The sequence below is a fragment of the Sus scrofa genome, chromosome 7 (assembly GCF_000003025.6).
Source record: "Sus scrofa isolate TJ Tabasco breed Duroc chromosome 7, Sscrofa11.1, whole genome shotgun sequence".
Lineage (NCBI taxonomy): Eukaryota > Metazoa > Chordata > Mammalia > Artiodactyla > Suidae > Sus > Sus scrofa.
Window position 1 is genome coordinate 46,269,561 of NC_010449.5, and position 16,092 is coordinate 46,285,652.

At 42.6% G+C, this 16,092-nt stretch overlaps 1 protein-coding gene across 2 annotated transcripts in view; it reads left to right on the top strand.

Annotated features, from left to right (window-relative positions):
* Positions 1 to 16,092, top strand: part of EFHC1 (EF-hand domain containing 1) — a 75,347-nt gene that overhangs the window by 24,646 nt on the left and 34,609 nt on the right. For both annotated transcript variants that reach the window (XM_001928760.6, XM_013978451.2), the window contains 3 exons: positions 2,014 to 2,301; positions 8,311 to 8,460; positions 10,681 to 10,873. In XM_001928760.6, coding sequence (XP_001928795.3) covers positions 2,014 to 2,301; positions 8,311 to 8,460; positions 10,681 to 10,873 — 631 coding nt within the window. The remainder of the gene's footprint in view (positions 1 to 2,013; positions 2,302 to 8,310; positions 8,461 to 10,680; positions 10,874 to 16,092) is intronic.

Genomic DNA, 16,092 nt, shown 5'->3' on the forward strand with positions numbered 1-16,092 from the left:
TTTGGCTTCAGGCAAGCCACCTTACTGCCCCGAGCCTCCGTTTCCTCCTTTGTAAAATGAGGCAGGTTCCATTATCTGATAACTTCTGGCTCTTACTTCTGTTTGTAATCTGTGGTTCAAATACAGATCATTTCATATATGAATTACTGATCAGCCCTCATTTCAACTCTTTGCAGTTGCTCTAAATTGTTACTTTAAAATGATCTTTGGAGTTCCCATTGTGGCACAGTGGAAGCAAATCTGACTAGTATGCGTGAGAATGGGGGTTCCATCCCTGGCCTCGCTCAGTGGGTAGGGGATCCAGTGTTGCTGTGAGCTGTGGTGTAGGTTGCAGACACAGCTTGGATTCAAGATTGCTGTGGCTGTGGTGTAGGCTGTCAGCTGCAGCTCCAAACCGACCCCTAGCCTGGGAACTTCCATACGCTGCACCCTTGGCCCTAAAAAGCAATAAATTAATAAATAATGATCTTTGTCTTTTGCTTTTACCTTATGATTTTTCTCCTTTAAACCTTTCCTTACATTCATGCATTTCATCTTGTTTGTTTGTTTTTCCTTCTGTCTTTTGTCTTTTTAGGGTTGCACCCCTGGCATATGTGGAGATTCCAAGGCTAGGGGTCTAATGGGAGCTGTAGCTGACGGCCTACACCACAGCCACAGCAACACAGGATCCGAGCCGCGTCTGCAACCTACACCACAGCTCATGGCAACGCCGGATCCTTAACCCACTGAGCAAGGGCAGGGACCGAACCCGAAACCTCATGGTTCCTAGTCGGATTCGTTAACCACTGAGCCACGACGGGAACTCCTTAAATGTTTTTTAAATGTACAATAGATGTGCCATTTCGACTTCACGCTGATGCAGATGCTTCCAGAAAACCTAGAATTTACTCTGTCTAGGTTATATGTGTCTGAGCACAATGAGGGTGGTTAACATGCCATCCGGGGTCTGTGGTGGATTGATGATTTGAGAGTCATTCATACAAAAGCTCTAAGAATGAATGTGTCATTAATGTGCCTTTACAAGGGACTCTACTTCTTACAAAATGGACTTGAGCCTTCGTTTTCATTCTGAAACCAAAGGTCAGGGTCTAGTCCAAATTTTTTGTTTTTCCCAGAAATTGTAAGAGGGATTTTTGACATTGAAGCGAAGCTAGTAGAGTTAAGATCTTTAAGGGACACATTAGTAAACAGTCTACACATTGTCTGAGTGTTTGGATCAGAGGTCAGCAAACTTTATCTGTAAAGGGCCAAATAAAAAACATTTTGGGCTTTGCAGCTATCTTAGTCTGCTTGAGGTGCCATAATAAGATATGGCCAGGTGGCTTAAACAAGGGAAATTAGTTTTCTCACGGTTCTGGAGGCTTCAAGTCCAAGACGATGGTTTCTGCTGATTTGGTTTCTGGTGAGGGCTCTCTTCCTGGCCTTCTTGCTGTGTCCTCGGGTGGCCTTTCCTTGGTGCATGTGTGCTGAGAGAGGGGAAGAGCTCTCTTCCTATTCTCATAAAGCCGCCAGTTCTGTTGGATTAGGGCTCCACCCTTAGGACTCGTTTAAGCTAAACTGCCTCCTAAAGACCTTATCTCCACAGTATAGTCACACTGAGGGTAAAGAGTTCCAACATAGGAATATGGGGGCGCGGGGGGGCAGGGGGACAACGAATGACACAATTCAGTTATGACACAATTCAGTTCATAGCAGCTGCCCAGCTATTCAAGTCTGCCCTTATAATGGGAAAGCAGCCCTTAGCAAATGTGTGTTAATTATTCGATACGGTTTGCATATGTTTGGAAATGTTGTTAGTCTTTTGATTTTTCAACACTTAAATATGTAAAAAAAACCATTCTTAGCTTGCAGGTCCTACAGAAACAGGTGGCAAGGGTCTATTTGTCCCTCAGCAGGGACAGGTGGCAGCCTTTGATTTAGGAGATGGGAGTGATGAGTATTCAGACCTTCCTGAGTGGGGCTTGCTATTTTTTTGGATGAGAAACTCATTTCTCCCTCTCTTCTGTGTTATAGGTGCTGAAATTTGATGCCTATTTCCAAGAAGATGTTCCCGGGTCAACTGAGGAGCATTACAGGATCCGCCAAGTGAATATTTACTACTATCTAGAGGATGATAGCATGTCTGTCATAGAGCCTGTCGTGGAAAACTCTGGGATCCCTCAAGGCAAGTTAATCAAACGCCAGCGGCTACCCAAGAACGACCGGGGAGACCATTACCATTGGAAGGACCTGAACCGAGGAATAAACATCACCATTTATGGCAGAACTTTCCGCATTGTCAACTGTGACAAATTCACGCAGGTATCATTTAGTTTATGTTTTTTGGAAGTTGTGGTGTCTGAGTCACTATTCTTTTTTGGGGGGCCGGGGTGTCCCCAGCATGTGATAATTCCCAGACCAGCGATTGAACCCATGCCACAGCAGAGACCTGAGCTGCTGCAGCGAGATTGCTGGATCCTTAACCTGCTGCCCCACAAGGAAACTCCTGAGGCGTTATTCTAATCATGGTACGTTTCACTTGTGGGGTAAGAGGAGGACGCTGATTGTCTGTTGGACTGGATTGTTGCGTAGGTTAATTCGGTGCTGGTGTAGGTGCAGTTGGGTGCCATCGCTATGGGGGGACATCATTTTCCCCCACAGTCATGTGGCTACATATCCATTCAAATTAAGTTAAACTCTCCTCACAGCTGACTCATGTGATGAAGAATCAGTTCCTATGCTGTTCAGATAGAGAGTAGGGGGAGCTAGAACCCTTGATGTGATTGAAATACGGAAGAGGACTGGGCAGTTTAGCTGAAGTTTGGGTTTGCAAAAACAGTCCTGCCTCTGTTTAGCAGATATAAGCCTAAAATTTTTTGTGTGATTTGCATTTTTTTTCTGTTAACTCATACTTGCTATATTCAAGGGAAACTTAATATCTAAAGGAATTCCCAAAATAAAACCATTTTTAAAGGAAAACATTAAATAATGGCCATACCTGCAACATATGGAAATTCCTGGGCTAGGGATTGGATCTGAGGCAACACTGGATCCTTTAACCCACTGTGCTGGGCTGGGGATGGAACCTGTGCCTCCTCAGAAACCCGAGCTACTGCAGTCGGATTCTTAACCCACTGCACTAGAGTGGGAACTCCAGAAAACACTTTTTTATATTGAGAAAAATCATCTACTTCTCTATTTTGTAAATATGGATTTTTAAATTTTTTATTATTATTGTTATTATTTTTGCTTTTTAGGGCTGCACCTGCAGCATATGGAGGTTCCCAGGCTAGGGGTCAAATCGGAGCTGTAGCCACCAGCCTACGCCACAGCCACAGCAATGCAGGATCTAAGCTGCATCTGTGCACCACAGCTACGGCAACGCTGAATCCTTAACCCACTGAGCAAGGCCAGGGATCGAACCAGCAACCTTATGGTTACCAGTCAGATTTGTTTTTGCTGCACCACAACAGGAACTCATAAATATGGATTTTTTAATAACATTTAATTGTAGAGAGAGAGAGGAAGAGCAAATAGAGCACTTTCTTTACGTGAAATGTAGATATTAAGATATCTATTCCAAATTTGTCTTAGTTAAAAAAAATTTTCTTTTAGTGGCAGAGATAGTTTCTGAATTATTTTTTGCCTTTAATCCCATGTGACCTAATGCCAGTGTGATTAATTTTTTAAAAAAACACGATTAAATTTTACCATGCACTGAGCTCCTATGAGTTCACTCATTGTTTTTGTTTGTTTGTTTGTTTTTTCATTTAGTAATGTGTTTACCAAGTACTTCTTTGAGTGCCTGCCATCTTCCAGGCACTGTTCTAGCTGCCAGGTATAAAGATTTGTCCTAATGGAGGTTGTTACATTCTCCATAGAATGGAAGCGACAAATAATAAGCAAACCAATGTATGTCAGATGCTGATAAGAGCTTTGAAAGAAGCTAAAGAGAGCAGAGGGGATAACACTTGGATGGGGTCCTGTATGTAAAAGCTGATCAGCCGAGGCCCCATTGATGAGACAGGACCTCAGGGCAGTGAGGAGAGGAGCCATGGCATCCAGGCTGCCGAGCAGCAGAGAAGACGGTGCAGAAGGTGGAGGTGCTGGACCATCTTTGAGATACTGTCCTCTTCAACTGCATCGTGATTTCTCATTTTTTAATGTTTTTCGGGGCCCTGTTATCCTAGGCAGTTCCGGAATTGTGCCAACAGTGAAACATTACGAAACGTATAAAGCATTATAATTGTTTTTACAGACATTTCGAACATTTGCAAGTTGGTCACTGAGCTGCTGATCTCAGTCAGCTACAGTCAGTTCTCATTATTTACAGTAGTTACTTTCAGTGCAGTCGCCACAAATGCTGAATTAGCAAACACTAAACCATTGCTCCTAGGAGGATTACAGGGTTAGGTTCCTACAAGCCCCTGGTCAATACATAACCTTGTTCTGTGTGTGTTTCTGTTTAGACACGATATTTAAAATCTATTATTTGTTCATTAAAACTGAGCTCATGGCCAATAGCACTGTTAAGTCATGCCTGAATGAAGCTTAACTGACACTTGTGTTTTTTCCTTAAGGTGCATCACAGCTGCACTTTTTTATTTCATGGTAAAATATACATAACATAAAATTCACCACTTTATAAACTTTTTTGTTGTTGTTGTCTGTTTAGGGTAGCACCCATGGCATATGGAGGTTCCCAGGCTAGGGAGTCTAGTCGGAGCTATAGCTGCCAGCCACAGCCACACAGGATCTGAGTCGCATCTAGACCTACACCACAGCTTACAGCAACACTGGATCTTTAACCCACTGAGTGAGGCCACAGATCAAATCCACATCCTTATGGATGCTAGTCAGATTCATTACTGCTGATCCACAGTGGGAACTCCTTAACCATTTGTGTGTGCGTGTATGTGTGTATTTGCCTTTTCTAAGGCCGTGCCTGCGGCATATGGAGGTTCCCAGGCTAGTGGTCGAATTGGAGCCGTAGCCGCTGGCCTACACCACAGCTACAGAAACTCGGGATCCGAGCTGCATCTGTGACCTACACCACAGCTCACAGCAACGCTGGATCATTAACCCACTGAGCAAGGCCAGGGATAGAACCCGAAGCCCCATGGTTCCTAGTCAGATTCATTAGCTACTGAGCTACGATAGGAACTCCCTCCTTAACCATTTTTAATGTACAGTTTATGGCATCTGGTACACATCACAGTCTTCTTGCGTGTAGCACACAGGGCAGCATTGTAGCACCAAAGTTGGAGGTCATTTCCAACAGCAAAATTGCACAGAAGGCACAAAAGTGAGAAAAAGTGCCCCCAAATAGACCATGAAGAGGACAGTTTTCTGTTATGAAAGCTGAAAGGAGAAGGCAGGTGTCACCTTGTTCAGCCTCAGCTGGGAAGGTGCACCCGAGGCCTCTCAGAATTTTCACTGTACCGCACATGTCTGTGAAGAACCACAGAAGCACCACAGGGTTGATTGCAAATAAGTTTTAACAAGTCAAATTTGTAGATACAGAATTTGTGAATAATGAAAATCAACTATATTTTAATGACTGATTATAAACAGGAATTGAGTATTTCAAGCCCTGATAATCAGACTGAATTGTGTTTTCAATAATTGCTGTGTTCGAAGTTGGCTCCTATAACAGTTTAAAATTTATGCACATCTTACATAATTTGATGATTTTTACTGGAGCTAGACCTATGAGTGGATAAGGAAGAGAGCTATCTTTACAGTGTGATTTGTACAAGGAACCATTTCTGTTCACCACATATCGTCACCGCCCACCCTTCTCATCCCTCCTCACGGCTCCACATAAATGGTCCCATACACAGCATGAACTGAACACATTAAAAAATAAAGCCCCAGAACTCAGAGAGCTAGAATGTATTGTCTTCACTAAAGTATTACTGCTAGTGTAGCAGATGTGAATCCTACTCAATGGATGCAGATGCATAAGAGATATTATTTTGTTTTTTTAAAAGTAACTTAAGACCAGGCCCTCCTGTTGTGGCTCAGCAGATTGAGGACCCGACATTGTCTCTGTGAGGATGCAGGTTCGATCCCTGCCCTTGGTCAGTGGGTTAAGGATCCGGCATTGCCGCAAGCTGTGGCAGAGGTCGCAGATGCAGCTCTAATTCGACCCCTGGCCCAAGGACTTCCATATGCCCCAGGTGTGGCTGTAAAAAGAAAGAAAGTAACCTAAGACCTAATTGAGCCCCAGTCCAACTGGCCTGGTGTTTCTGTTCGACCTCGGCTTTGCCAAAGATTCCAAACCTTGAGAAGAGCAAGGAAGCAGCAGCACTTCCGACCTAAAGGGCTCATCCAGCATGGTCTGTTAGTTGTCCAGGGACCCAGGGCATCTCCCTGAAGCATAGGTGCTGAGTGAGAGACTGTGCTGACTGTGGCACCTGGGCTCTCCACGCGTCCCCCCCACCCCCCACCCCGAGAGCATGGGGAGTCTTCCTCTTCTAAGACCCACCAACCGTGTCTGAGGGCATCTCCCCTCTTTCTTTCCTCTTGCCCTTCAGACAGTTGCTTCTCTCCCTTCTCTCCCCTCCTTTTGGGACACTTTAGAATAAACAAAGTTTAGGCTTTTTTTTTTTTTTTTTTTTTTTAAGAGCCTGGAAGAGCAGTCAATGTCAGGAAGCTTCTGCATTCCTGCCCCAAATCCCTAAGGTAAGGTAAGGGCCTGGTTATCTGTTGGAAGCAACAGAAAGAAGTAAAACACCCATTAAATACCTCAGTAATCCTGCTACACTAGTAGACCATCTCAAGGAAGAGGAGAGTTTTATTGTCATTATCTGCACCTTAATAGTTTCAATAGACTTTGGGATTGTAATATTTTAATATTGAAAGGATATCAGACACTGCCCAGTAGAACTTGAAATACTAGGATTACAAGCTAGTTACCAGCAGAGCTAATGCTAAAACTCAAATATTTTGGCACTGAGTTATATCTATTTTCTATTGAATTAAAAGCAAACCACACAATTCCCAAAAGAAGTCCAGATTTTGGATTAATTTCCAGTTTGAGCATGTAAACAGATCCTAGGAACTTGTACTTCTCTGATCAACAAAAAAAGATAGTTTATTGTGGTGCTTTTAAGAATTGTCAAGTTGTGGAGTTCCCATTGTGGTGCAGCAGAGAACAATCTGACTAGTATCCATGAAGATGTGGTTTCAATTCCTGGCCTCATTCAGTAGGTTAAGGATCCAGCATTGCTGTGAGCTGTGTTGTAGGTCGTGGATGCAGCTCAGATCCTGTGTTGCTGTGGCTGCGGCGTGGGCTGGCAGCTGTAGCACCGATTTGACTCCTAGCCTGGCAACTTCCATGTGCTGCAGGTGTGGCCCTAAAAAGCGAAAAAAAAATTGTCAAGTTGTATTAAACTATATAGTGACTTTATTTTTGCTATATAGGGCCATACGTGCGGCATATGGAAATTCCCAGGCTAAGGGTTGAATCAGAGCTATAGCTACTGGCCAGTGTCACAGCCATAACAGCAAGGGATCTAAGCCGCATCTTCGACCTACACCACAGCTCATGGCAATGCCAGATCCTTAACCTGCTGAGCGAGGCCAGGAATCAAAGCTGCATCCTCATGGATACCAGTCAGGCTCATTAACGCTGAGCCGCAATGGGAACTTCCTGTAGTGACTTTAAATAAATGTCGTATTTATTCATACTTAGCAAAATAAAATTCAAGATCGCAAAAGTCAAGTTCAGATGCTTTCTTTAACTTTTTCTGGTGAGATTTGAGTGCTTGATTTATCTTTCCTATTTGGCTGAAATGTTTTTTGGCCTAAAATAACCAGTGGGTATACTTTCTTGTGTGTGTGTGTGTGTGTGTGTGTGTGTGTGTGTGTATGGGAACTACTTAATCATATACTTGTTTTAAATAAGATGGAAAGCTGAGAGTTTGATTTCAGCTTAACTTTACCATTGTGTAGCTTGCCATCATACCTAAAATGAATTACATGTTGTGCAAACTATGGTTAGTTTCCTAATGTGTATATATAAGCCATCCTAGTACTTCTTCTGTTGCTGGGCTCCTAACTAAATCTAGTTGATCTGAGTTCATATTTAAAGCCTTACCATCATGTCTTCTGGTTATACTTAAGGCAGTTATCAGTTATTACCTGTGCTATAGAATTGGGTCATTTGGAGGCTTAGTACCCGTAAGATAGGCTCAAGTTGCAAACTAATGGTTAACGTGGGCAGTGGCATAGAAATTCTCATTATACTTACTTTTACACTCTCACTTAATATCTACTTTGAGGAGGTTCAAGGAAGGTGATCATTATTACTTTCAAATTCTGTAGGTATTTCTGGAAAGTCAAGGGATTGAATTAAATCCACCAGAGAAGATGGCTCTTGATCCTTACACTGAACTCCGGAAGCAGCCTCTTCGTAAGTATGTGACTCCAACGGACTTTGATCAACTGAAGCAGTTTCTCACCTTTGACAAACAGGTAAGTGACCCAGGCACCCCAGAAGGTTTGTTTCCAAATGCAGTACTGCTCATTAGCAACCTATTTTGATACATGTGTATTTTGAAACATTCCATCTATAATTTTTTTTTTTTTTGTCTTTTGTCTTTTGTCTTTTCTAGGGCTGCACCCATGGCATGTGGAGGTTCCCAGGCTAGGGGTCTAATCAGAGCTATAGCTGCCGGCCTACGCCACAGCCACAGCAACATGGGATCCGAGCAGTGCCTGTGACCTACACCACAGTTCACAGCAATGCCGGATCCTTAACCCACTGAGCGAGGCCAGGGATAGAACCTGCAATCTCATGGTTCCCAGTCGGCTTCATTTCTGCTGCGCCACGACAGGAACTCCTCCATCTACAATGTAGCTGGTCAGATAATAGTGCTATCTTTCTGGTTTCACTTAAGGTTAGAGGTAAAGGAGTGCCTGTTACATATCAGAGATTCAAAGAAGATTATGGGGTTTTGTGAGTTCCACCAAACTTTTAAAGCAATTCCTGAGCTACATCTGCTTCCCACTTTATGTTTTCAGCCACCTACTTTTCCCAAATAGGAACTAATCTCAAAGAATCCTTTGGGAAGCCTTAAATGAATTATTGGGAAATTTCAAAGCTATTGCATATATGTAGGGTTCTAACGTTAAAAGAGTAATTTCACAGCATTCTCATTGCAGATGCTTCCTTTTTAAGTTTTATATTGATGTATGAGTACAGAGTGTGCTGGTATTTTTCCAACTGTGTTCCAGCCTTCCTGTCTTTCCTCCTCCTGGGTTGGTGTGCATAGAGCAGACTTGTCTCCTTTCTGTGCTAAAGGCAAAGAGAAAACGGAGACATCACCCTCAGTGCTTATTTGCTGCTCTTTGTCTCTCAGTGGTGGAATTCCTTTTTGTTCAGAAAATTTCACTTAGTCCCAGCAAGGTCTTTTAAGGGTAGTCTTTTTTTTTTTTTTTTTTTTTTTTTTTTTTGGTGGCTGCACCTCTGGCATATGAAAGTTCCCAGGTTAAGAGTCGAAATAGAACTGCAGCTATGGTCTTGGCAATACCAGATCCTTAACCCACTGAGTGAGGCCAGGAATCAAACCCACGTGAGTTTGACTCACAGAGATGAGTCCTTAACCTGCTGAGCCACAATGGGAACTCCCTAGGGACATTCTTTGTACAGTCATAGGTCTGTTATTTGTATTTTAAGATTGTGTTGTTGGAGTTCCCGTCGTGGCTCAGTGGGAACAAATCTGAGTAGTATCCATGAGGATTCAGGTTTGATCCCTGGCCTCGCTTAGTGGGTTAAGGATCCAGCATTGCCGTGAGCTGTGGTGTAGGTCACAGACTCAGCTTGGATCCCACATTGCAGTGGCTGGCAGGTAATGGCTCTGATTCGACCCCTGGCCTAGGAACTTCCATATGCTGCAGACATGGCCCTAAAAAATGAATGAATAAATAAGGATTGTTTTGGTGATACTGTTACTAGAAGGAATGATTGAAAGAACTAAAAAGAGACTGAATAATAAATGAAAATTCTTTCCATATTGTACTCAAACCATTCACATGCACCTTTATTTTATTTATTTATTTTTTTGCTATTTCTTGGGCCGCTTCCGCGGCATATGGAGATTCCCAGGCTAGGGGTCCAGTCGGAGCCGTAGCCACCAGTCTATGCCAGAGCCACAGCAACGCGGGATCTGAGCCGCGTCTGCAACCTACACCATAGCTCACAGCAACACCGGATCGTTAACCCACTGAGCAAGGGCAGGGACCGAACTCGCAACCTCATGGTTCCTAGTTGGATTCGTTAACCACTGTGCCACGACGGGAACTCCATTTTTTTTGTTTAATTTTATTTATTTTTAATTTTTTTTAATGCACCTTTATTAATATGTTTAAACCACTGAGTAAAGGACCAGCTGCTCTTTTAATTCTGCTTCTCTTTCACTTACTAATATTTTGGATCGAAATGACTCCTTTCTCAGCACAAGCTTATAAGCCTATTATTTAATACTTTCCAGCTGTTGACATCTGGTATATAATTTCAGATGTTTTTGTATCTTGGGCGAATACGTCTGTATTTTTTTAAACCATCTGAGATGACTTCACAGTCTTTCTAGCTAATCTTTTCATCATTGTCTGATACATAAATGCCAGAGTAGTTAAGTTAAACTCTCCAGCTGCAGAATTCTTACTTAAGTCATGGCTTTGGGTTCCTCAAAGGTCCTTCGATTCTATGCAATCTGGGATGATACAGACAGCATGTTTGGTGAATGTCGGACCTACATCATTCACTATTATCTGATGGACGACACAGTGGAAATTCTGGAGGTCCACGAACGGAATGACGGGAGAGACCCCTTCCCCCTCCTGATGAACCGCCAGCGCATGCCCAAGGTTTTGGTGGAGAATGCAAGTATGTTTGATCCAGTTTATCCACTGTTAATATGGACCTTTCCTGGATCTCAGAGGACTTAGTCAGTGTGGTCATTCCGTTCACACTTGGGAGGTTCTTATTCAAAAAAGGCCTTCCTCCTCTACTAGCCTCTTGTTCCAGGCTCCTCTCTGAAATCATCTGGCAGAGATGACTGATACTCAAAACAGCAGTGGGCAATATATTTAAAATGTGGAAGGGCAAGACTTCTGAGCTGAAGCAATTTCATATCAGGTTTTTAATGCATTTTATTTTATTTTTATTATTTTTTTATATTGAGGGCTACACCCGTGGCACGCAGACGTTCCCAGGCTAGGGGTTGAATCAGAGCTACAGCTGATGGCCTACCACAGCCACAACAATGTGGGATCTGAGCTGCGTCTGTGACCTACACCACAGCTCACAGCAATGCCGGATCCCCAACCCACTGAGTGAAGCCAGAGATGAAACCCACATCCTCATGGATCCTAGTTGGATCCGTTTCTACTGTGCCACAATGGGAGCTCCCTATTTTAATTTAATTTTTATTTTTTGGCCGCCCTGTAGTACATGGAATTCCTGGGCTTGGGATCAGATCTGAATTGCAGTTGTGACCTAGGTCACAGCTGTGACAACAATGCCAGATCCTTAACCCACAGTGCTGGGTCAGGGTTGAACCTTCACTCTAGTGCTCCCAAGATGCAGCTGATCCCATTGTGCCACAGCGAGAGCTCCATATTTTTAATGCATTTTATCTTTTTTATTTTTGTTTGTTTATTTATTTATTTATTTGCTTTGAAGAGCTGCACCCTTGACATATGGAAGTTCCCAGGCTAGGGGTCGAATCAGAGCTACCACTGCCAGCCTAAGCTCAAGATCTGAGCTGCGTCCTCAACCTACACCATAGCTCACAGCAACGTCGGATCCCCAGCCCAGGGGATGAGGCCAGGGATCAAACCCGCATCCTCATGGACACTAGTCAGATTCATTTCTGCTGCCCCACAATGGGAACTCCCTTTAATGCATTTTAAACCAAATTGTTTTCATTCAAAGGTATAGCTTACCATTTCCTTATGTGCTCTCCTGACTGCTGCTCACTGCAACCATTTCTTCATCAGGAAGTTTGTCTGTGGGATAACGTCAGATGGGAAAATGCATGTCTGTGACTCACGGAGGTAGAGCCCCATTGTATCAACTCCTCATCTTTCTTTGCTGGTATAAAATAACTTAGTGGACTGGAGTGTGAGGATGCAAACCAAATGCAGCTAAAACATGTTATCCATCAATATTTCTCTAGAATAAATAGACTTGCTTTAGTTATTGACTTAATAGTTGAAGAATTTTCTCTTATAAAAGTGTCATCTTGGTCACATGTAATGTGCAATGCTTAGATGGCTGACAGAACCGTAAATACTTGTATCGTTTTGTTTTTTCTTTTTACTCATTTTTTGGAACTAGGAGATAAAAAATTCCAGGTATCAAGCAAGAGGTTTGTCTTAGAGGTTATAAATAAATTGGCAGTCTGAAGGCTGGACTCACCCTACCCACATGAATTGCTTGGCCTGCACAGTGTTTTTATTTTTTTAATTTTTTTATTTTTTTCTCTTTTTTTTTCTTTTGCTGCACTCACAGCATATGGAAGTTCTGGGGGTAGGGATCACAGTAGCAACCCAAGCCACTGCAGTGACAACACTGGATCCTTAACCTGCTGTACACAAAGGAACTCCCTGCACAGCATTTTTTAAAACATGCAGAGTCGTTTGGGGGCAAGGAGTTGGCAATTTCCATCACTGGGAGAAGGGATAATCAAAATGTGGGAAAGGTATGTCTTGATAAATATGTAGTAGTTAGAAGCAATAAACAAAATGTACAAGAAGGCAAAAGGATGCATCTTAAATACATAGCGCCATGTAGAAAAAAGAAAATGAGATGTGTAATGCAATATCATTTCCATGAAGTAAAATCACAAAACAGTCATAGCACACATATAATCAAAAAACTGCACATGAGAATGGTTGTGTGTTGAGGCAGAGATGAATGAGATTGGGGGGAAAAAATTGTCATTTTTAAACATTTATTATTTGGGGGGGAGGGCTGTATCTGCACTATATGAAAGTTCCCAGGCCAGGGATCAAATTTGAGCTGTAGCTGTGGCAACACCAGATCCTCAACCCGTTGTACCACAGCAGGAGCTCCAAAGTTTGTCGTGATTTTAAAATTAACAACATTAGCCTTAAAACAGCTTTTTTTTTTTTTTTTTTTGAGAAATGAGAATAATTGCTGACACAGCTTACATTCTCAAATAGCTATGCCTGGATCCCGGCCCAAGTTCAATTCAGTCAGGCTGCTGCCTGCCTTGTTCTTGGCTGCCATAGACCCCTCTAAGAGTTCTATTACCCTGGGACAAATGTACTAATTTTGGCCCTCCAGCATGCTTAAATGAGCCTGGCACCCCTGCCATCTGGAGCTAATAAGCATTAGGGTTATGAGTAAGAGGAAGAATGGAAATACATTCAGGGCAGTGTGGAAAAAGTATCACTGAATCCCTTGGACTCTAAGGTTCCTTGTTTGTCTCTGCCTTATCAATGTGGCCCATGTTTAAACTTTGCATTATGTAATCATCCTCTTCTGTAACTTCCCAGACTTTAACAATATTTTTATCAGAGGTAGATGGGGAGGCAGCCTGGTGACATATGTAGGGTCCTTTGAAAAGGGAGGGCACATATCTTTTTTTGAAACATCCTTCATCATGCAGTAGCAGGACAGAAAAGGCTAACCTCCCATCAGCTAAGTAATTCCTTTAATTGGAGCCATGGTGTTAAAGCATCTAATTGACTCCCAGAGGCCTTTATCCCATAAAAAATTGTTACTGAATTCAGTTAAACCAGAGGTAAATACCTGCTGTGGGAACTGTGTCATGTACCACGTGCTGTGGAGGATAAGATGAGAATGTAGCTCTGAGACCTAGAATCCCTGTCCTTCAGTCCCTTCTAGCAGCTGGGAGACGTATCATATAAATACTCAAAGATCTTGGAGTTTCTGTTAGTGGCTCAGTGGTAACGAACCCGACTAGTATCCATGAGAACGTGGCTTCGATCCCTGGCCTCACTTGGTCAGTTAAAGGTTTGGCATTGCTGTGGCTGTGGTGTAGGTTGCAGGTGCGGCTGGGATTTGGCATTGCTGTGGCTGTGGTGTAGGCCAGCAGCTGCAGCTCAGATTCGACCTCTAGCCTGTGAACGGTACATGCTTCGGGTGGGGGCAGCCCTAAAAAGACAAAAAAAGCTCTTAAACAGTAACACAAGTGCCCCAGATTATCTGATTGTGGAACTGGTTATGTCATGTAGACAGAACTTAGAAGAAGAGTTGTGATCTAGAAAGACTCAAGAAGCCTTTGCAGGAGAACTGGGAGAGGACTTGGATTTGGAAGGCAGAGAACAAAGGAAGAGAGGACTGTTGAGAGACGAACAAAGGCAGGGTTAGGGATTATGAGCAAGCATGGCCTGGGGGTGTGGAAGGGATGGCAGAGAGTTTGTGTTGGACAGTAACAGGGCATTATGGGAATATCTTTCAAAAATTCTCTCTGCTTTGGCCTTCTTTTAAGTAGATGAATAAAAACTTTATTTTCATGACAGATGAATTTAAAATTCAAGGATTTCTGAAAGATCTATCTTTGTTGTCGAGAATTACAGGTTACCAGTATGTGATAACCAGTATTTGGCCCACCAAAAGCCTTTGGCTCAGCAGTAAAACCCAGGGCACTAGGTTCTGAAAGTCTGTTAATTATCCTTTGCAGTGGCTTTCATACTTAATCTTGCCTTTTCCAGGGAAAATATGAACATCCACAAAAACGTCAAAATTGTGCACTTCATGTGCAGCTTATCACTGTCAATTATACCTCACTAAAGTTGGAAAAGTATAAGTCCGTGCCTGGATGTCATAGTCAAACTTTAGAACATTAAATTTTAAAAGATAAAATCAGCTCCAAAGAACAAAGTTACCCAATGCAGAATGACAGCTGACTTTTCACTAGGAACAAGAAGGCAGAGAAACCATATCTTCAGAGTGCTGAGAAAAGAATAGATTTTTTTTTTAATGGCCACACCCACAGCATATGAAAGTTTCCAAGCCAGGGACTGAATCCAAGGCACAGCTGCGACCTGAGCCACTGCTGTCAGATTCTGAACCCACTGCACCACAGCAGGAACTCCAGAAACTGTCTTTCAAGAAGAGGGTGAAATACCTTTCTAGGCAAACAAAACATTTTACTGACAGCGAGCCCTTACTCGGAAAAGTCTTATGTATAATTCTCATAGAAAGAAAATGATTCCAGAAGATCTGAGATACAGGAAGTGATAAAATAGCAAAGTGAGGTAAATCTAAGCATTTGACAAACTTGGGGAACAATGTTAAATTTGAGGGGATTAAAAATATCAAAGTAAAATATATACAAAAATGAGACATTCCTGCTGTGGCACAATGGAATTGGTGTCTCTGGAGCCCTGGAATGCAGGTTCAATTCCTGGCCTGGCACAGTGTTGCCACAGCTGTGGCATAAGTCTCAACTGCAGCTCAGATGTGATCGATGGCCTGGGAACTCCATGTGTCGTGGGGCAGCCAAAAATATTATACAGATACAAACACACACAATAATGGTATAGAAGCTGTGATATTATTTTTAAAAATGTGGAGTTTATGTTGTGGCTCATTGGGTTAAGAACCTGACTAGTGGGTTAGAGATCAGGCCTTGCCACAAGCTATGATGTAGGTGGTGGATGCAGCTTGGATCTGGCATTGCAGTGGCTGTGGCATAGGCTGGCAGCTGCAGCTGAGCTTCGACCCCTAGCCTGGGAACTTCCATATGCCACAGGAGCAGCCCTAAAAAGAAAAAAAAATGTTTTGAAAAATGTTGAGGTGTTTTTATGGACTATTATTTATTTTTATTGAAACAGAGTTGACTTACAATACTGTATTACTTTCAGGTGTTCAACATAGTGACTTGATGTTTTTATACATTCCAAAATGACCACCGTGATAAGTCTTGTTACCATTTGTCACCATACAAAGTTATTACAATATGTTCCCTATACTATACATTATATCCCTGTGACATATTTTACAACTGAAAGTTTGTGCTTCTTAATCTCCTTCATCAACTTCACTAATCCTCCCACCCTGTGCCGTCTTGCAACCACCAGCTTTTTCTCTGTATCTGTGAGTCTGTT